The sequence below is a fragment of the Scleropages formosus genome, chromosome 11 (assembly GCF_900964775.1).
Source record: "Scleropages formosus chromosome 11, fSclFor1.1, whole genome shotgun sequence".
Classification (NCBI taxonomy): domain Eukaryota; kingdom Metazoa; phylum Chordata; class Actinopteri; order Osteoglossiformes; family Osteoglossidae; genus Scleropages; species Scleropages formosus.
The window spans coordinates 5,270,506-5,290,973 of NC_041816.1; the positions used below are offsets into that span (position 1 = coordinate 5,270,506).

Below are 20,468 nucleotides of genomic sequence, written 5' to 3' on the forward strand. Positions count from 1 at the left end.
CATGCAAAGATTCAAGACATCCAATGCCAGAGGCAGCAAAGGGACCCCAACAAATCACCAAGCCTCCTCCACATTTCACGGTAGGGATGGCGTTCTATTCTTTGAAATCTTTGTTTTGTCTTCTGTAAGCACAGAGCTGGTGTGATTGACCAAAAAAAGCTCTGGTTTTGTTTTGTCTGTCTTAAAGACCTTCTTCCACAAGGACTGTGGCATGTCAACAAGCATTTTGGGAAACTCCACTCAGGTTTTTTTTCTATTTATCTCTTAGAAGCGGGGTCTTCTTGGGTCTTGGACACCATGCAGGCCATTTTCATTCAGACAGCAATGAATGGTGTGATTTAAAACCACTACACATTGAGGCTAAAGGTCAGCTTGGATGTTTTGAAGTTTTCCTTGGTTCTTCTTCTTCAGTCGTGGGTCAGTTTTGTTGTTGGAGCCACGCACGTCCAAGGATGTTGGCGACAGTGCCATGGGCCGTCTTGATGATATTGGCAACGGTGCTCACGGGAACATCAAGTTCTTTGGAGATGGTCTCATAGCCTTTACGTTGACGTTGCATGGCCATTACCTTCTTTCTAACCTCCAGAGACAACTCTCTGTGCTTCCTTCTCTTTTCTACCTTTAGCATGATACACACAGAGACACAAAACAGGGGAGTGAGTAGTTTTCTCCATTTAAACTGGCCCAATGAGTGATTGAAAGGTTGAAGACACCCAAGAACCTAATTAAAAGTCAACAGTCTGCTTGAAGTAGCACTACAGTACAATAATCTCTCATAACTTCTGAAGGGTATAAGTAATATTGTCCAGGCCATGTAGAATAACGAAGAATTCAATTCTTTTCACAGCTTTTTTTTGTTTCGTTCCACTGCAAACCAAAGAAATCCATGTATGGATAACAAAAGATCTTTTAACTTCAACACTTTTCCACAAGAACGGCACATTATTTGGAAAAAAAAAAAAAATGCTTCGCTACCATTACTTCTGGCCGTGTCTCTATATCTCCTACGTAAACTCCTATATCTCCTGCGCATGTGGTGTAAAACATGGTGAAAAAAACTGCACAGCACTGAAATACAAGTTGCATGCAAAGTGCAAGCTGCGGGTAAGATATGTGTGTGCTGTACCACAGTATACCATAGTGTACGGCAGTGGCTCTATGGTCCCCAGTAGACTCACTGCTGAAAATTATGCTCTATTAAAGTGTCTCTGCAATTCTATAAAAGATAAGTGAAATGCTTAAACAGAGAAATTATCTCAATGGACTTATTTATATCTAACCACCAGGTACAGGTTAGAGAAAAGAGGTTATTTATCTAGCTGCTCTATCACAGGTGAGTTGTATTGGTAGATAAGCAACAATTTACTGATGATTTACACAGCAAGTTATTTCTACTGTACCAATTAACAGCAAGTACCTTGACCAATGGAACTGGAGGAGTGGGATTTGAACCTGGAACCATCATACTGCAAGACAATGGCTTCAGTCACCCCATCACCTGCAGACCAACCTCTATTGTCACACAAATGACTTACGGTTGACTTAACTGCAAAAAAAAATTTGGCGTTCCATATTGCGGGTATAATAAAAATACACACACACACATTTTCAGAACCGCTCGTCCCTTATGGGGTCACGGGGAACCGGAGCCTACCCGGCAACACAGGGCGTAAGGCCAGAGGGGGAAGGGGACACACCCAGGACGGGACGCCAGTCCGCCGCAAGGCACCCCAAGCGGGACTTGGACCCCAGACCCACCGGAGAGCAGGACTGCGGTCCAACCCACTGCGCCACTGATAATAAAAATAGAAAATACAAAAAAAAAAAAAAAAAAACTGTGAATCGATATTACATCTATTCATGATGTGTTTTTTAATCAATTTATCCATTCAGTAGAGCTGTAGGTTTCCAGTGCTCTGTTGCTCCTTGTTTCCAGGGCAGCTAGGAGCGTAGTGGTTAGAGTGGCTACCTTTGAACCTAAAGGTTGTAGGTTTGGATCCCACCTCTAGCTGTAGTAACCTTAAGCAATGTGCTTATCCTAAACTGCTGCAGTAAAATTATCCAGCAGAGTTAATAGGTGGCTTAACATTGAAAGTCACTTTGGAGAAATGTGACAGTTCAATAAGTGTAAATTTAACTGGGTTAGTTATCATTGTTGAGGTGGCGCAGCGGGTTTGGCCAGGTCCTGCTCTCTGCTGGGTCTGTGGTTTGAGTCCCACTTGGGGTGCCTTGTGATGGACTGGTGTCCCATCATGGGTGTGTCCCCTCCCCCTCCAGCCTTACCCCCTGTGTTGCTGGGTTAGGCTCTGACTTGCTGCCACCCTGCTTGAGACAAGCGGTTTCGGACACCGTGTGCGAGTTACCGTTGTCTTATCGCTCGGTGATGTAACTTATTTCCGTGTTTGTACAGCTTGATGTTTCGCAGGAGTATCTAAGGGTTTCAACAGCAGGGCTCTTCCTCAAACCAGCATCCTCGATCAATGTGCTGCTATAAATGCTGCTCTCTTACTTAGCACCTGCTATTTAAAATGTGAAACGTGGACGGGTTATATTCGCTTGCATGGATTGGCGGCATCCTCTAGGGTACAACCACAGGGTACCATATGGTACTCAACCCTTGCTTCCTTTTGGCCCTCATTCTGCATGTGTAACAACATCTGGCCACAGCATTGCGATGGATGAGGAGTGATGGTGTCTGAATAGGGATGCTCTCAGTGTGGATGTTAACAAGGCGGGCGGAGCAGCTCATGTGTAAATGTTATTCTGTCTGACTGGCTGGCAGCAGCTGTGAAAACATCTGGTGTGGAGTGTGGAAGCGAAGTGGCGGAGAGTCTCGGCGTGTGGGCGCCTCTCCGCTGGCAGGGGACACCTCTATCCCCTATTCGCTAACTCCCATTGGCTCATGCTGGTATGTGCGCCACGTGGCAGACGAACGCCGTGGTGGCGTGCTGCCTTCCCCTGCATTCTGGGAAACGGCAGCCGCCGTGGGATCCGAGCTTAATCTGCATCTCCGCGGTCTGAACACCCGGACAGGGTGGTCGCTACCCCGAAGGACCACTTGCGTGAATGGACCGCGTTTCCATGTGAGGACAGTACTCTCCTGACATATGACTTTCCACTTCTGCTCCGTCTATGTTAGAGTTGGAGACGCATAATGAGACCCAAGTTGACAAACCGTTATTAAATAGCAGCAGCAGGTGGCGCAGTGGCTAGGGCAGCCACCTTAGACTCAAAGGATGCGGGTTTGGCTCCGCCCTCCCATTGCAGTACCCTGCATCAAGGTACTTACCCTGAATTGATACAGGAGAACCTATGCAGCTGCATAAATGGGTAAAATAGTGGTAAATACTAATTTAACACTGTGATTTGCTTTATCTCCAATAAATAGATTAGAAATGTCAGAATTTTGTTTGATACTCTGGGAAAGTCTCGGTTGTACAGGTGGAGGTGACAAGGAGGAAGGCAGGAGAGGGACAGACAGAGCAGCGCACTGTGACCCCGGAGGTCGTGTTTGGATGGGCGTCTCTGCACCGATTAGTCTTCGCACTCTGGGTGGGACCCCATGGCGGATGAGTTGCAGCACTGGGTCTCTTGTATTAAAGCATTGAGCAGAACGAGCATTTATTCTGTCCGCGACCTTTGTCGTCGATCAAACGCCAAGCCTCGCGTCGGCAACGAACGTCGCTCCAACCCAAGAGGAGTACGCGCGCATGTGCGGTGAGGATCGGGAAGCGGCGGCCGTTCGGGGAGAATTAACAGCCAGCTGCAGCAGGAGCATCATGGTGAGCTCTGCAGTATCTATGGACATGTATTGTAGACACAGAGTTAGGTTGTCAAGGGAGACCATATGACTCTCTCTCCTTATTCAGAAAGGCTCTTGCACGGCAGCCTGGGATTTGACCCCATCCAAATCCCTCCTGGCTCCCTGAAGTCTCGGCAGAGACGCGGGACTGAATCCGGACCGGATGAAGATCCCTCGCGCCGCATGAGACGTGGGTCAGCCGTAAGAAGGGTCGCAGCCTAATATCTGTGACAACCGTTTGGCTGATCTTGGAGTGGAAGCGTTTCGAGCTCAGATAACGAAGAAGTGCCCCCCCCCCCACCCTCCAAGAAGAGGGAGGAGAGAGGGAGGGTTGCACCGCCTTTGCGTAAGTACGGGCAGAAAGTGTAGGCCACGTATGAGCACAAGGGCGTAACATTCACGTTGACGTGATCATTAATATTTATTGCCTTCCGAATTATTAAAAAGCCAAGGTTTTCAGTTAAAGTCGCAACAAAAAAAAAAAAGAAGCAAGTGAGCGAAGCGTTCAAAGAGTTTATTTTATACGTACAGCTTTAAATATATGAACCAAGCAAAACATTTGTCATTGTGCAAAATACAGGGTTAAGCACACGTTTTATCGGACAGAAACACAGCTGCAAATGTACAGGAGAATAAATCTTGATTACGGGTTTTTGCAAAAGATGCACAGCTAGGGTCTTCGAGGAGCAACGACCCCAGTGATTTTTTTTTTTTTTAGGAGGGAACAGAGAGCTCCGGTATGTCGGACCGAAAGGCTAAGCGGCTTCTGGAACATATAGAAAGACACGGAGATGGCATGTGGGTTACTGTCATGTGGCGCAGAATGAAAGTCGTGCAAGCAGAGACAGCGGAGGCATTCCGTTGCGGGTTAGCGAGGTGAGAAGTGGCGCGCGGCGGGGGGGGGGGGGGGGGGGGGTGGCGTTCCGGTTAGTGAGGCAAGCTTGGAAAATGAGAGACCCAATGGTTACATAGCTCCCCACTCCTAAAGTGTGCAGCGATGACGTACGAGGGCACGCACACACGCACACACACACACATTGAGGTTATGAGATTATGCAGCGTGAGGTTATAGGCTGAGGACGACGAAGCCAAAACCGTTAACATGCTTTAACACAAAAGACCCAGGATGCTGAACGCAGAAGGTTAATGCGCTGATGAGCGAAGTCGACCGGAAGAACGCATGCGATCGCGTGACCATGCAGGTCATCACCTTCCCGCCGTCACGGTTCAGCCAATCAGAGGTTGCAGCAGCGGAAACTTGAAACAGACTACAAGTAAATGGGGACAAAATGGAAGAATGACCATGAGGGAGAGGACAGAGAGAGGGAAAGAAGAAGCAGAATCGGGGGGGGGGGTTAGTGAACATCGAGGGAGATACGGGGCCGAGCGAGTGGGAATGATGGGAGATGGTGAGCACATGGGACCGGATACCTGGAAACAGCAGGCTTTGAAACTTCATCCCGCACAGCCCAACACATTTACTCACGCCGTGATCATTCGCAGAGTCCCGAACCCACGCGGAGCTGCAGCCATCCCATTTCACAGTACATTTCGTAGGTCGTGAGATAAGGGCGACGCATTCCACGGCTCTGGCAAAAGCACGGCGCTCGTAGAACACGCCGCGTAATCAGACAACCACCCGCAAATATATACGGAACCACAGCGCGGTACTGTTCATTGGTTGCCTTTGTCCGTCAGGAATTCTTTTAATTCGTTTTAAATAATCTGGGACTTCCCAGGAAGGCACTTGAGTGTTTTTTTTTGCTTCATACAGAGAGATCAGATTTCTTTCCGTGGTTTGATAAGATGCGAACAGCAGGTTTCGAAAGAGCCGTAGTTGCACTGCGGGCCGGCGTCTCCGGCCAGACCTGGAATGCATCCTCCTACAGCAACGAACGTGAAGAACAAGACGCTTCGAACACCAGCCCTACGGACGGCCTTTCCGTCCCGAGGCCGAAGGCGTTGGCGCCTCTAACGAAACGCCGTCCGTCCGTTCGGTCACCAGGCGGACAGTATTTCAAAAATCCAGTGCCATGTGCTAAAGGCAGAGCCGGCTGTCAAAAGCGCTCCGTCTTCCGAGTCTTACAAATTCATCAAGTCGCAAAATATTAGTAAATATTTCCCGAAAGCAAATAGTAGCAAACAGTAGAATAACTGCAGTTCCCAATGAGCAAACGTAGTGTTTCCAGTGTACAAGGACATGCAATGTAAACTTACTCTCCAGCACACGGATTACTTATTACTTTCCATGATCTGCTTTGCCACCTTCCTTCGGGCCGCATTTCAACACGTATCTCGTATAACTGCACCCTGTGAATGCCGATGCTTGTCGTTTGTTATTTAGTTTTGCCGTTCTGTTACCACCGTTCGTTATTCGCGATTTCGTCGGTATAATCGCGCACCTCGTTCTTTCGAGTCACGTCGAGCCGCTGCGCGTGAAGTTCCGTGCGGGGATTCATCATCATGTTCCGTCCATTCCAACCCTGTAAATCTGCGAAACCCACCTTTTCAGCGTCGTGCGGGCAAATTTCGGACTTTCGGCCGAACACTGACGCACGGAAGGACGGCAACAAGGAAAGGTGTAACCGCGCATATGAACGACATGTCAGAATACCGTAGTAAACAGCGATCAGCCCCAAGAAGGCTGTCTCGGACAGCGTGAAAAATATCCGATTTGAGGCGCGTGCTATAAAAACAGAAATATTAAACGCGTAAAAATTACAGCTAAGTAGTTCGTCATACAATGATAACGTGCATTTAACGTCCCGGGGAAAATTTCCAAAATCGGTTCACTTAAAAGAAATGCTGACGGTTACAAAACAATGTAAACGTCGATGTCGTTCAAAAAAAAAAAAAAAAACGCTCGCAAATACCGTGCGCGGGAAAACACTTCGGTCGAACATCACACGTATATGGAGGAGGTTTGCGAAGCTGAGATAAGAGGTTTGGCGCTGTGGAAAAACACATCTCCTCTGTCCCGTACAGCATTAGGCACAGCTCGCTTGTCTCCTTAAATAAAGTGCTTTCAGTGATTTTTCTTTTGAAATTTTCTGTTTTTTTTTTGGGGGGGGGGGACCGCATCTTGAGCGCGGCCCACCGGATTTTTTGCCAAAAGCTGACCGTGCACACGGTTCTGTAGGGAAGGTACGACGGGCCTGTCTGAACGGGATGCTTTGCAGGAGCTGTAAGCGATGTGAACCACCGCGTCACGATGAGCACGCTCCCCACATTCTAAGTACACGTTTCTCATGGGGATGACCGAGAAAACAAGGCCCTAGACGGCAGGACCAGATTTTGGTGTCTGTCTCTCCGGGCGCTTTCACTTCCGCAAAAAAAATCTGTAAGTGCGAACTGAATTGCACGTCAGCCGACACGACGCACTTTAAATCGTTCTTACTGCCAAACCGCACGTCTGGACGGAGAAGCCGAAAAAAGAAAATTTTTTTGGGAAAACGACGGCAAACTGGAATTATGTTTTCGAAATATCGTTTTGAAGTTATAGTTTCATAAAAATTTTTGTCTCTCTTTTCCTGGTTTTTACATTTTTTTTACCTCCTCTGTAGGTCCTAAAAATTTTGTGGGCTCATTGTGCCCGCAGCACCTAATGGGAAATCTGACATTTTAAAGTTTGCCCTATGCCGTTAAAGATCTGGTTTTTTTGATCGTACGATAAATAAATATTCTGTCGCTGTTAGAAGAGGCCTCTCGGAATACTTGAAAATTAGTCCCACCAGTCTTAACACTTGCGCTTTTGTTCAGTCACGGTTTTGACATCAGTGTTAAGGAAGTAAATCCGTTCGGTTACTTTAAGTATTGTAACAAAGTGGACCAGCTTTAAGTACACGGTATGTGTTTGTGCTCATGGCGAATTGGTGGTTGTCACCATAGCAGGAGGCACCGATTCTGCCCCAGGTCCAGTTCACCTCCAGGCTTGTCCCGAGCCCCTGAGCTTGAGGGTCTAAAGCAGCTCCGCCCCCAGGTTCCGCTCCAGCCACAGCAGCAGGCGGTGCTGACGGAGTGGACCAGCCTCCGTCAACATCTGACCTGCCACCTCCTGCAGAACCCACAGCAGGGGCAGGCCCAGGCTCAGGAGCTCGAACAGGAAGCCGTAGTCCGCAGCACGCTCCCACAGGTGCAGGCCCGCGACCCGCGCAGCGCCGCACAGCCGGCGCGACAGGTGCCGGGGCTGTTCCAGCAGGGCCCCGGTCACCCGCAGTGGCCAGCGCGGCAGGCTCCTCCTGAGGAAAGAGCTTGAGGTACCTGGAGGCTGGCTGTCTGGGCTGCCGGCGGCCGAGTGCGGCACGCTCCCGTCGGGAGACGTTGTCCCGGAATCCTCCGGGGTCCTCGCCTCCAGGTCCTCCTGTGAGCAATAGCCACGTTCTGATGACCTTCCCAAAGAGCCACTAGTACAGTCAAACGTGTGGAAATAAAAATTATAGAAAATAAATGCCGCTTTAGGGGAAAGTGGTGCTTAGAAATGGACGGATGTGTTAAAATTAATTTTAAAAAGTGCGCGATTCAATAGAAGGGGGGTGCGGTGGCACAGTGGGTTGGACCGGGTTCTGCTCCCTGCTGGGTCTGGGGTTCGATTCCCGCTTGGGGTGCCTTGCAATGGACTGGCGTCCCGTCCTGGGTGTGTCCCTTCCGCCCTGCGTTGCCGGGTTAGGCTCTGGCTCCCCGCGACCCCGTATGGGACAAGCGGTTTCAGCTGGTGTGTGTGCTTCAATAGAGTTTTGAGTCTTTATGGTAGGTATAGCGCATATTAATAATTTTACAAACATTCTTGAGGGCCTCGTTAGTTATGCGAAAGAGTGGGCTAAACGTTGGACACCCCAGGGAATGTAGTGTTAAAAATTTGCACGGATTGAGCGCAGGCATCTTCAGTTACCTTACGTATCTCCACCGTCCACCTCCTCTGCTTGGTGAGAGCTTTCTGCTGAGCAAAGTGAACCTTGCAGTAAAACTTGCCTGCAAACACGAGACGCCAGTCACACCACGTATACTATCCAAGGGCCAAGCAACGATGAACATCCTGAGATGCTCCAGACATACAATCCATCCAGTTTCAAAAAAACCACTTGACTTGAGCAACATCCATAAACGCTAGACATGAAAACATTTGTGTGGCCGCATATCTCATTTTCCTCCCACTGTATGGGGGAAGGTGCGCGTGAGGGCTGCCGCTCCGTACCCTGCGCGCAGTCGAAGGCGTGACTCCCGAGGCGCAACGTGCAGCTACAGGTGGCACAGCGGAGGCACTCGCGGTGAAAGAACAATCCCTCGGCGCTCAGGCGTTCCATCACGTACACGCGTCTCCTGCAGAAGTGGCACGTGTCGCTGCCACCCAGGCTCGACGGGAACTCCCTCCGCAACGAACCCTGAGGGAAGGAGCGAGAGAACGAGGAGAAGAATCCTGCGTCAGAAGCGCGCGGGTCTCATTCCGCACATAGCGCAATGGGAGAGCCCGTGCGGAGGCAACGCTCGTCACGCAGAGGTACAAGGATGCTGATCTCGGACATCGCGGCAACGGCCATCTCACAAAATTTCCATAATTTCGTGTAATTACTTATCGGAATAACAGCGGTCAGAACCGACATGCAGGATTCCTCGGGAGACGCAGCGGAGTCGTTGCCTGGCCGCATACCGTGAAACGATGGGTTGCATTACACGGTGACACCTTGGGGGTCTCGGCGTTAAGGAAAACTCCTTAATCAAGGAAACAAGAATTTATGCTTTCATGGAGCGATTAATACTGGACAGGCTAGGGCCATCGTTCCCATAGGTGGCATCGTTGTTACGGCCATAGCCTTGCAATCAAAGGACCTGGTTTGAATAAAACCCCTGATGAAGCTACTTATTCTAAAGTGATACAGTGAAAATCGCCCATCTGTATGAATGGATAAATCAGTGTCAGTAGTTAAGCGTACGAACCAAACGCTGCATGTTGCTTTGGACGAAATCAGTCCCTAAATAATATTTTTTACAATAAATAAATCATATTAAGTGCGCGCGCACGATTATGGTGGAGTGTGGAGCATAATATTTTGAAAAAAGCGGTGGGAACGACTTAAACGTTCCGGAGCGTGGGCAGTACGTGTGTTCCCCCCCGTGCCCCCGCTCTTTACTCACGGTACAAACAAAATCCATCGTTTGTTTGTCAATTCGTTTGTTTGGATTCGCTGAGAACTGCCAAATCAAGGGAAGCCGAAGTGCAGCTTCGCTCTGTACCTTCCCAACCGCAGGGCGCCCCGCTGACCTACGCAAAGCTCAGACTCTTCAGATAGCGGATGGTAAGAGCCAAATAAACAGGCAACGTTTAGTCATCGCGATAATGCCTTCCAGATCCGAGCCGAGCGAGAGGTGTTTACCGGAGGAGGCTTTGAGCAGCACCATCCTGGGAGCGAAGGCTCCTCCTGCAGAAAGTGACAGAGCACCATGCAGACCGGTCATACCGCGGTCATACTGGACTCGGACCTCTCAGCTCTACGGCATGAGAGAGCACTAAGACAGGTAAGCTTTACCTGAAACCTCAGACACATGTACGTTTGAAGCCAAAAACGCAAGACTGTTCGCAGGATCAGCTGGTACAGCTGCTCATCCACTGATTCCATCCACTGCCCTCACTGATTCTGCTTTCAGCCCATATCTCACTCCCTCACCGTAACAGCAGTTCCAGAGCAGCTGAACATAGTTCAGATTTTATCTGCTAGGCAGGAGAGACCTCAATCCCAGCGCGGTATTTTTGCTGAAATGTACTGCATAAACACCTCTGTGGGATATAGTGGGACCTGATCCGCTAATGGCTCCACAGGTATTTTTACCCAGAAGATGCAGTGTATGAGGTTTTTCTTGAGGTTCTACCGAACTCTGTAAATTAGCCTATAATTAGGTTCTGATTGCACGACTGAAATTCCACTGGCGGTGATTCAGGACATCTGAAGGTTGTCGGTTCAAGTCTCAAGAGGGGCTCTGCTGTAGTAAACCTTGAGCGAAGTACCGTACTTAACCATTGGGTTGTGTTTGAAAAATATGGCTATTTTTGGTGTACCCGTCCAAAATTGGGTGGCTCATTATAACTGTTCATAAAGCAATTATAAAGCAAGTACGATCATCTAATGTTCTAATGGTAACTTTATTCCTGTTTCTACACTTCTTTTTAGAAATTACGGCCTATAGGCTTCAGGTACCAAAAATGATACCACAAGCATTTGGGTGTGTGTGTGTATGTATGTGTCTGGCATTTGATGGTTTTTTTGCTCTTTATTATATTCTCATCCATGCATCTCCTACAGTTGAACAGATCCAACCACACACACAACAGATATACGAAATGCGAATAAAACACATACAATTCAACGAAACTGGTGATCGTTAATTTCACGTGTTCAGGCGTCTACTGTGGAGGATGTCATGAAGCAGTACGGCAATAAGATAAAAAGAAAAAACACACATTTTTATAACAGATAAAAATTGCTAATGGGTCAAATTTTTCCAGAACGTGATCCAGGAGTAAACCTGAACCTCTACAGAAAACATCCAGCTGTATAAACGGAGCTATAACTTGTTTTGAAAAACACGTCAGCAAAGCAGCAAAATTATTGTTTTTTCCAGTGTTGCTAAAGCAAACTGGTGTTAGCTGAGATCCTTTGGGCCACGTCACGTGTAAGCCCGACAGAGGGTGACGGGGGACCGCTTACCGACGATGCAGATGGACATACGGCTCGGGGCCTGTGGTCGTTCTCATACAGGGCGACTAAGGTCTCTGCCATCGCACCTATGACCAGGGACACCTTCCCCACGGTGCGCTGAGAGGGCGAAGGAGTGCACGAGGATAGACAGCAGGGAGAGCGACGGGGAGAGAAGGGAGAGAAAAGCAGGGACAGGCCATAAGGAGAGCAGAAGGACAAGGGACAGCTGCCAGCTGAGTGACAAACATGTCACAGAAAACAAGGCCAGGACGGGAAAACAGAAAAACAAACGGAAGCGTTCGGAGCACAGACATGCAAAATGATTTTTATAGTCTCGAACAGCTAACATGATGTGACCCGTGCGATGTCGAAATGCTCTTCCGAGCCTCGCTACAGCAAATTCCTCTCTTGACCCCTCACGGCAATTCACTCGGCCCCCTTCCTAAAGGAGGCGCCTCTCATTATCGGTGAAAATCAGAGAAAAATGTGGATTTCTTATCAAAATATGTGGAGGTTCTATTCAAACACATGGCCCGCAGGGAAGGAGTCTGAGAACGAGAGGCTTTTTGGAGGTCTGCGCTGCCGTCAAGTCCTTGCACGACCCCATCCTGACCTGAAATCCACCGAGTGGGGCTGCGGGGCGGAGGAGCGGTCAGTCCCACAAAGCGCAACGGGGTAAATAAATAGTTGCTGTTATTCTGAGAGGTGCATTAGCGAGTCGCCGGACACACTGCCAAAAACAACATCTGCCTTTTTTCATGCACAATAACTCTTACTTTTTCGGTTCAGGCTGGAATGCTTAAAAACGAGCGAAAACACCCGAAAGGAGGGCAGGCCAGAAACGAAGCAGGTGACCTGCATCAGCGCATTCATGCATGCACCACACGCAATTTTGTACCTGCTTGGAAGAGTTCACGCCTTCAGCCTGTTTACTTTCAGACACTACGGCTGCTTTCAGTAAGGAAGCATTTGAAGGTCTGCTGCTGCTGCTGCTGAGCTATAACCAGAAAAAAACGGGATGAGCCCCACTCAAGTCAACTTACAGTCATCACTCTACACACTGTTGGAGGGCAAGAGTGGGAAAAAGCCAAATTAAATCCCACAAGTTCTTTTTTTATACTAACGGTATAATTAAATGGGAGGAAAAGAGATGTACTACCTAATACACACCCAAAGAACACAAAAGCCGCCTATAATTATCATCGTAATTACAGACTGGATCCATAAGCCGTCACCGGGAGACCTCATCGACACAATGACAGGTAGCAGAAAGCGTGACTTCGTGAACCTTGTAGCTCGGCAGTAGGATTTGCTACTCACTGTGCCGGCCTCGCTTAACTGCATGCTTGACTCATTCCTCACGCGCAGAGGAGCCTCGGCTTCCTGAGGTTTACTCATCTGAGACTTACTCATGCGCAGGAAGTGGAGGAAAAAGCAGTGTGACATAGCGAGGGAAGGATGAGCACAGTGAAGTGTGAATGACAGGTACAAACCAAAAAAATGCAGCAATATCAGTGTCCCTATCTGTCTGGCATCCAGATGAGTCAGCCTAGTATGATCTGCTCACAAACACAGCACACATGTCCACTGTACGTACGATAGCTACAGTTTCAGTTACAGTTTACGTGAGCTTGAAATCAAACCAGACTGAGTGAAAAAACATACAAACTGGATTTTTGGAGAGTGGAAGTTGGTCTTATGGACCGATGAGTTAAATCTGAAATATCTGGGTCCAGCCTCTGCGGACTGATGAGTGATTGCTGTGTGGTTCTCAATGACCAGCATGGAGGTGGCAGCATCATGATGTGGGGCTACTTTGCTGGTCACACATTGCCAAGACCATGGCAATCTCAACCAGCATGGCTATCATAGCACACTTCAGAGGCATGATGTTCCATCAAGGTTATGGCTAGCTGAGGAGTCTTTCATTCTTCAACAAGATATTGAGCTAAAACATACCTTGTGCAAAAACGACAGGGTGAGGAAAGAAAGTGAAAGACAGCTCAAACTAAAGGCATGGACAAAAAAACATTGTCAGTTATGAAAAAACTTGTTTCTAACTTTTATACTGAAGTTTCTGACTGGTATTGTAGACTGTGATCTTAACATCAAGCTTGTGAGAACATGCGGAGGACGAGAGGAGTAGTTACACCACTGCAGTGAACAAGGATGGGCATGGACCAAGACTGCCATTACCTGCTGTCTGTTCTGAAGAGGTGAAGCCTGGGCATGAGAGCGGACAGACAGAATGAAGGATTCTGGGAGTGAGTCGATAACAGAGATTTTGGGTCTGGGCGTAGGCAGGTGATTCTGCACATAAGCAGATGGATTTGTTGGCAGAGCACCGAGGATTTTTGAAACAAGAGAAGGGGGAGGGAAGGGGCACACCGCGTGCAAATAAGTGTGGTTAGTTGCCAAAGAGCACACTGTGGCCTGGCAGTTCACACATTAGGAGGCTCATGAGCAGACAGCTGGGCGGCGGGAAGCAGACTGAGCATTTCCCGGAAGCCAGAAACACCGACTGACTGACACCCGGACCTACAGATCCAATCGGAACCACTCCCAGTTTAACTTCACATACAGTATAAAAAATATTTTGTATTTGAAATTGTTGTCATATGTTCACGAGGACTAAGGGAAAAGTCCGGGGGGCACTAGGATAGCAGTTAAGGAAATGGACTTTTAACCTGAAGTCTGCTGATCTGTACTGTAAATAACTGTGGATAATCATGTTAGCGGAGCAAAAAGTTAATGATTCATCAGTAGGATAAGGTTGATGAAGGTGCAGCAGTTAAATATTAAGACCTGCAATAGTCTGAGCCAATGGTAGTGAAGAATGGCTTGAGCGTGATTCATTAATGCGACAATACCAATACAACACAAATTCATACAAATGTGTTATTTACTATATTGTTAGAGAAGTCCTAAGATAGCACCCCTGCAGCATACAATAAAACAGATTTATACAGCCAGGGCAACAGGTGGCACAGTGGTTAGAGACTTGCAAGTGAAGGATGCTGGTTTGAATCTCTGCTCCCACTGTAGTGCCCTTGGTCAAGGTACTAAGTCTGGACTGATAGAGTAAAAGTTACACTGCTGTGTAAATGAGTACATAATTGTCTCCATGGAGAAAAGGCTCAGCTGAATGAATAAAAAAGATATTGTTGATATCTATTTCCATTATACAAATACCAGAACTACTACTATAACTAATATGTATGAAGGTGCCAGTGGTGCAATGGGTTTGACCGGGTCTTGCTCTCTGGTGGGCCTGGGGCTTGAGTCCTGCTTAGGGTGCCTTGTGATGGACTGGCGCCCTGCCCTGGGTGTTACCCCCCCCCCCCCCCCCAAGCCTTATGCCCTGCATTGCTGCAATCCTGCTTGGGACACAGCAGTTTCAGACTGTGTGTGTGTGTGTAAAGGCAGTAATAGACACTGTATGATGATAGATCTGGTGAGACTGAGAATGTGCAGTGAAAACAGAGGGGGTGGGGGTGCAAAGAAAAGCACAGGTGTAGCAGCACAGGAAGCAGCGTGTAACACACAGGAGCAGTCACCTGGCTCGGAGCGGCTGGGCAGCCAGAAAAAAGAGAGGATAGGTGGACCGCCTTCTCCTTTATGCTCTTTTTGTGAAACTCTCTAGCATTCTGGGTCTGAGCTTTCTTCTGAAGGGCCCGGAGCAGCGGAAAGGAGAAGGAAAACAAGCGTGAGAAGGCAAAACCCGGAGAAGGTGTGTGCTCATTAAAACACGTGATGAAACGGATGCGCTGATACACGATGCTGCAGTACATTCTGGGACAGAGGTGACAAACGCCCACAGTTGCTTCTCTCAGGGTTTGGAAATAACAACTCTTTTGACCTTCTTAGAGGAAACAGAATACTTTTGTAGATGCATTAATGTATTAAAAATGATTATACTGTATACCCTTTTAATATTAGTACAATAAGGTAGGGCCAGTGGGGGGGGGGGGGGGCAGCAGTTGGGTAATTAAACCCTTTAAGTTTCATCAAGTTCATATCTCGTGAAGAGGATGCTGTGCTCTGGACTAACTTGACTTGCTGCAGTAAATTTCAAACTTTATAAATAAAGTAAAAAACATGCACTACTGCAGCCCCTGAGAGTTTGTGGTGAGCAAACAAACAGTGTAGAGCGATGTTTTCGACAGCAGGTGGGGGGGAGACAGCAAGGCCGCTGTTCACCTGGCTGATTTGATCTTCCAGCCGTTGGAGGCGCTGGAGCATGCCGGACACGGCCAGGACCGTGGAGCGGTACGAGGCCAGGGAGTCTGGGTAATCTGCGCAAGGCGCGCTCCCGGCCTGCGGGCCCCCGTCTGATTGATCGGCCTGTCTGGGCTTCCTGGGAATGTGGCGGAGGCTGGGAAGGGGTGAGGGCGGCCCGGCACATTCCGGTGCACATTTCACACGGGCGACTGACTGCAAAGGCAAGCACAGGGCATGTTTGATTGGTGGAAGCGGGGATGGCTCCGCCCCCCGCGCTGTCGGCAGGTGAGCGCGATGTGAACTTGTCCCAAAGGTGAATCTATATGTTGGGATGTGAGACTTGTTTGGCATCTTGGGTTGGTATCTAAATTTTAAAGCCTTGGGGTAAATTTCTTCCACTCTGGTGGCTGGCGGGAGGGGGGCAGGGCATCAGCAGGCATGTGAGCGTGGAGCATGGCTTTTGCGGCCTGCCCGTACCTGCCTTTTCAGAGGAGGAGAGGGAGGGGCTTGGTCCTTGGGCCTGGCAAAGCGCGGGTTCTCCCTCATGTCGAGAGACGGCGGCCGCAAGGGCCGCGGGGGCCGGGGAGACAACGGGGGCCCAGCGGGGGCCGAGTCGCACTCGGCCTTCCGTTTTTACAGCGGTCACGCACAGCAGCAAAGCCAAGGAAAGGGTCAGCAGGGATGGAAAGGAAGGAAAGGAAATTCACTCGCAAATATTCAGAAACTGCTGCTCCGTCGCACTGAGATGCATAATCAGCAAACGTCTGGAACCAGTTTGAGATCATAATGCTAGATTTATAGATGGAAGGAACATTCGTAGAGACTCATCCAGAGCAAAGTGACCATGTTCTTAAGTAACTGACCGGGCCGGTTACCCAACTGGTGAACAATGTGCCCTTTCCAGTCTCGTAAGTCTACCGAAGCTACAGTACCACAATACAACAATATCCCACCAGCAATCAGACATTAGTGGCAGTGATGGACAGGGCGATACAACAAAGTCTTTGCATCAGGGAGGCAATTCAAATATTCCTGTCTTCACGGGAAAATCACTGCACAGCTAAAAAAAATATAAATAGACTAAATAAAAAAGAATAAATAAAATTTGATTTATTGCATAAAGAACTGATGCTCTTTTAAGGCAAAACGGTGATCGCATCAAATATTGATTTGATTTAGATTTGTCTTCTTTGCATTTTGTTAATTAATAAAAATAAACTATTAACACTTCTATTTGAAAGCATTCCTACTTTACAGCGCTTTTTTCACATCTGCCTAAAACCTTTGCACAGTACTGTATATATTGGGTGGGTTCTCTAAAATGAGTATGCCAGAATAAAGCAGATGATTATAATATCATGATTATAACATTATGTAAAAAACCATTGCAAATATGATTTTTCTTTGCCTGGTGAATATAGAGAGTAGCAGTGTGCTAAAATAGCAGAAAAAGAACGGTTCATTTAGGGAACTCGGACAGGCGCTGCTGCCGTGACAGTATCTGCATTTTCCACAAGACGCGGCAGTTTTAAGGTCTCCGTTTGGATTCAAGCAGCTCTGGAGCTGTTCTCCAACGCCCACTGGTGTGTCCTTCGGTGGAGAGGCAGATTTCAGAGGAAAAGGCTGTTGCACAGACACCGTCAGCAAAGGCACAGCTAATGACACTAATGCTCTCCACCCAATTTCAGCCAGAAGGAACCCAAGAGAGCATCTTGGCTATTCAGGAGAACAAAAACATCTAGGAGAAAAGAGGTACTAAACGTCAGAATAGTCAAATAGGATATAAAGGCATCAAAAAACAAGGAAGTGCAGCAGGTAGTAGAGTAGTTAGAACTGCTGTTTAGCAGGCCAAAGGTTGTAGGTTCAAATCCCATCTATTTGCTGTAGCACCTTTAAACAAGGTACTTCTCTGAAACTGTTTCAATAAGTAATTATCCAGCTGTATAAGTGGTTGAAGAAGTTTAGGTATCTCAACATTGTAAGCTGTATCAGAGAGCGGTATCAGCCCGTTCAATAAATGTAAATCTGCTGCCCCCACACCAACCCAGGATTGAACCCCACCTCCTACTGTTATACGCACAAGCATCATTCTTTTTCTAAATTCCTCCAGTAGAAATTAGCCAGGTGTAAACATGGGTAGGTAACTACAGGTAGCTTAACACTCTAAGTCGCTTCAGAGAAATGCATCAGTTAGAATCAATAATAATAAAATGTATGCAAAATAAAGGGGGCACGGTGGTGCGGCGGCACAGCAGGTTCAGCCAGCTGACTGATGAACACATATAAATTTGTAAGATATTAGAAAAATAGACATATAATAATAAAAAGAGAATATATAATAGAGGGGGTGTGGTGGTGCAGTGGGTTGGACCGCAGTCCTGCTCTCCGGTGGGTCTGGGGTTCAAGTCCCGCTTGGGGTGCCTTGCGGCGGACTGGCGTCCCGTCCTGGGTGTGTCCCCTTCCCCTTCCGGCCTTATGCCCTGTGTTGCCGGGTAGGCTCCGTGACCCCGTAAGGGACAAGCGGTTCTGAAAATGTGTGTGAGTATATAATACAGTTAATGAGGATGTTCTTCAGGGTGAGTGATGATTAAGGACTGATGAAGTTGCCAGCTGGCAATGGAGGAAAGGAAAACAAAAATTCCACAATGACATTTAACTGGAGAAAATAAAAATGGGGGGGGTATGTAAATAAGACAGACCTACAACAGCTGGCCCCGCACCACCTCCCTGGTAAAAAATAATAAATCCCTCTAGATAATAATAAGTCTCATAATACAGGTAGTAAACACCTACATAACACAGGAGACCTGAATAACTGAAAGCTTTTGCTGAGAGGTGTCACGCCTATGACCTCGTCGCAACTCAGCGCACCTGTGGATGATCGAGGAGACGGAGCATAAAAAGATGACGTCGGACCGACCAGGTTGGGGAATCTTACTGAGCCGTCCGCTCACCCACGCCTATGGTCTCCTGCGATCCCCTGCATCTTTAGTTTTGTCCCCATCCCCGTCCCTGGCCTCGTCCCCGTCCCTGTTCCTACCCTACCCTACGCTGCCCTGTTCCTGTCCTCCCCGAACCCAGTTCCCCGGTCTCCTCGTCCTCTTCGTTCCCTGACCGTTGGCTTCGTTTCTCGGGCTACGACTTCGGATTCTCTTTGTATTGACATCTGCTCATCGGTGACCTTCGCTACGATCGATACTACGTGTTCTGCCTGCCGATCCTGTGGAGACTGAAACCGTGCAACCGCACTTGGGTCTGTCTCACCCTGGCTAACATGACAAGAGGTGAGCAGCTTTCATAGAATACGAACGCTGTCCTTTTACTTCAAACTCAGGTTTAAATCAGTTGGTTTCGACTAATTTTATGATGTACCCTCAATAATCTGGGCAAAATGCAATATAATGGTAAATATCAGGATCTCCTTGTTATTCAAATGTGCCTCCGTTTGCCTCCCATTTTGCTGTCTGCTGAACTTCATGCAGAAGCCCTGCACAATCAGAATGTCATAAAGATTGAGGGAGCTCAAAGAAACCTTCAACCAGGCCTTGTAGCCTTCGACAAGCCCTCCTCTGCACCCCAAGGGGAGATTGGAAACTCGTGGGTTCGGGTCTAAGGAGCAGTTCTGCAGAAAACAGGCTCCAGGTTATTTCTTCAGCGCAGAAGGAGAGGGTTTAGGTAGCGTCTGACCTGCCTGCGGAGGGAGCAACTCGCAGCGTTTTCCTCGAATTTGGCTAACAGTTGGGTGGCCATGAACTTCACTTTGTTCTCCTTCAGCAGCTCCCCGCTTTCGGGGGCGGAGTTGGCGTTTTGACTGGACAAGTTGGTCGCCTGTTTGAAAGAAGGAGCAGTCAGAAGAGGGAAAGACACAAGCCACACTCATGAGGGCAATGCCATGTCGCATGTCACTAGGTGACCAAGGAACCACCCCAAGATGCAGGACACTTGTGTCTTCCTTTGTTTTCACTCTTCTGTCCTGTTTATCCCATACAAGTACTGCCAAGGTTTCTTACATGTACTCAAACTTTTGACTGGCACTGTTCACTCTCACCAAGTGCAAAGGTCTTATACTTTCCACGTGTTAACAACGCACCTCTTCCAAGTAGTTGGAGAACTTGCGGCGTCTTTTGCTCGAATCGTTGTCCTCAGATTTGTGGTCGCCCTGAAAAGAATGAATGAATAATTCAATCTTCTCCCTTAACCTGTCTGAACACATTAGTGCACTGATCTCTTTAGACCTGAAAACAAAACTTAGCTCAAAAAAAGAGTAGTTTCTTATTAATTATTCATGTTTTCTTTAAAACAACAACAACCCCATCTATCTCTGTATATATTTGCACATTTTTTTCTTGATCCGTTGCTCTTTTTTCAGTTAAAACTATTCTGCGGTTCCCCGAGCTGCTGTCTTGCACTAAGTTTCTCAAGGAAAATGCTTCAGCAACATTAAACAAGGCCAAAGAGAAATTTATGGGTGATACCTTTGGTATCCGTTTCCTTGGCAGTGAGAGATTCTTCAAATTGTAAATGGAATTTGCTGGCTTTCCGGAATAATCTTCTCTGTTTTCATTAGTTTCTCTTCTGGAGTCTTTGAAAAAGCAGAACTATGTTAGAGTTTAATTATGAATTCCATAAGTCATATCCAATATTCACTCAATAAGGAATACAAGAAAGCCTACTGATGATCAGGCACAATCATCAACGCACAAACAGCAAGGTCATGTGGTTCCCATGATTCCCACAGAAAGCAGCAGCTACATCCT

General features: G+C 47.8%; 1 protein-coding gene across 5 annotated transcripts in view; it reads right to left on the minus strand.

Annotated features, from left to right (window-relative positions):
* The window catches only part of mical2a (microtubule associated monooxygenase, calponin and LIM domain containing 2a), a 73,775-nt gene that overhangs the window by 20,694 nt on the left and 32,613 nt on the right, over nt 1-20,468 (minus strand). The window contains exons 14-23 of one of the 5 annotated variants that reach the window (XM_029256147.1): nt 20,187-20,293; nt 19,802-19,870; nt 19,399-19,539; nt 16,189-16,335; nt 15,691-15,924; nt 15,048-15,155; nt 11,500-11,607; nt 8,994-9,180; nt 8,691-8,770; nt 8,063-8,162 (exon numbers count right to left, since the gene is read on the minus strand). In XM_029256147.1, the coding sequence (XP_029111980.1) occupies nt 8,063-8,162; nt 8,691-8,770; nt 8,994-9,180; nt 11,500-11,607; nt 15,048-15,155; nt 15,691-15,924; nt 16,189-16,335; nt 19,399-19,539; nt 19,802-19,870; nt 20,187-20,293 (1,281 nt within the window). Of the gene's footprint in view, nt 1-8,062; nt 8,163-8,690; nt 8,771-8,993; nt 9,181-11,499; nt 11,608-12,485; nt 12,895-13,686; nt 13,801-15,047; nt 15,156-15,690; nt 15,925-16,188; nt 17,450-19,398; nt 19,540-19,801; nt 19,871-20,186; nt 20,294-20,468 lie in introns of those variants that run through there. The other 4 variants (XM_029256149.1, XM_029256148.1, XM_029256150.1 and 1 more) reach the window with 4 other exon arrangements.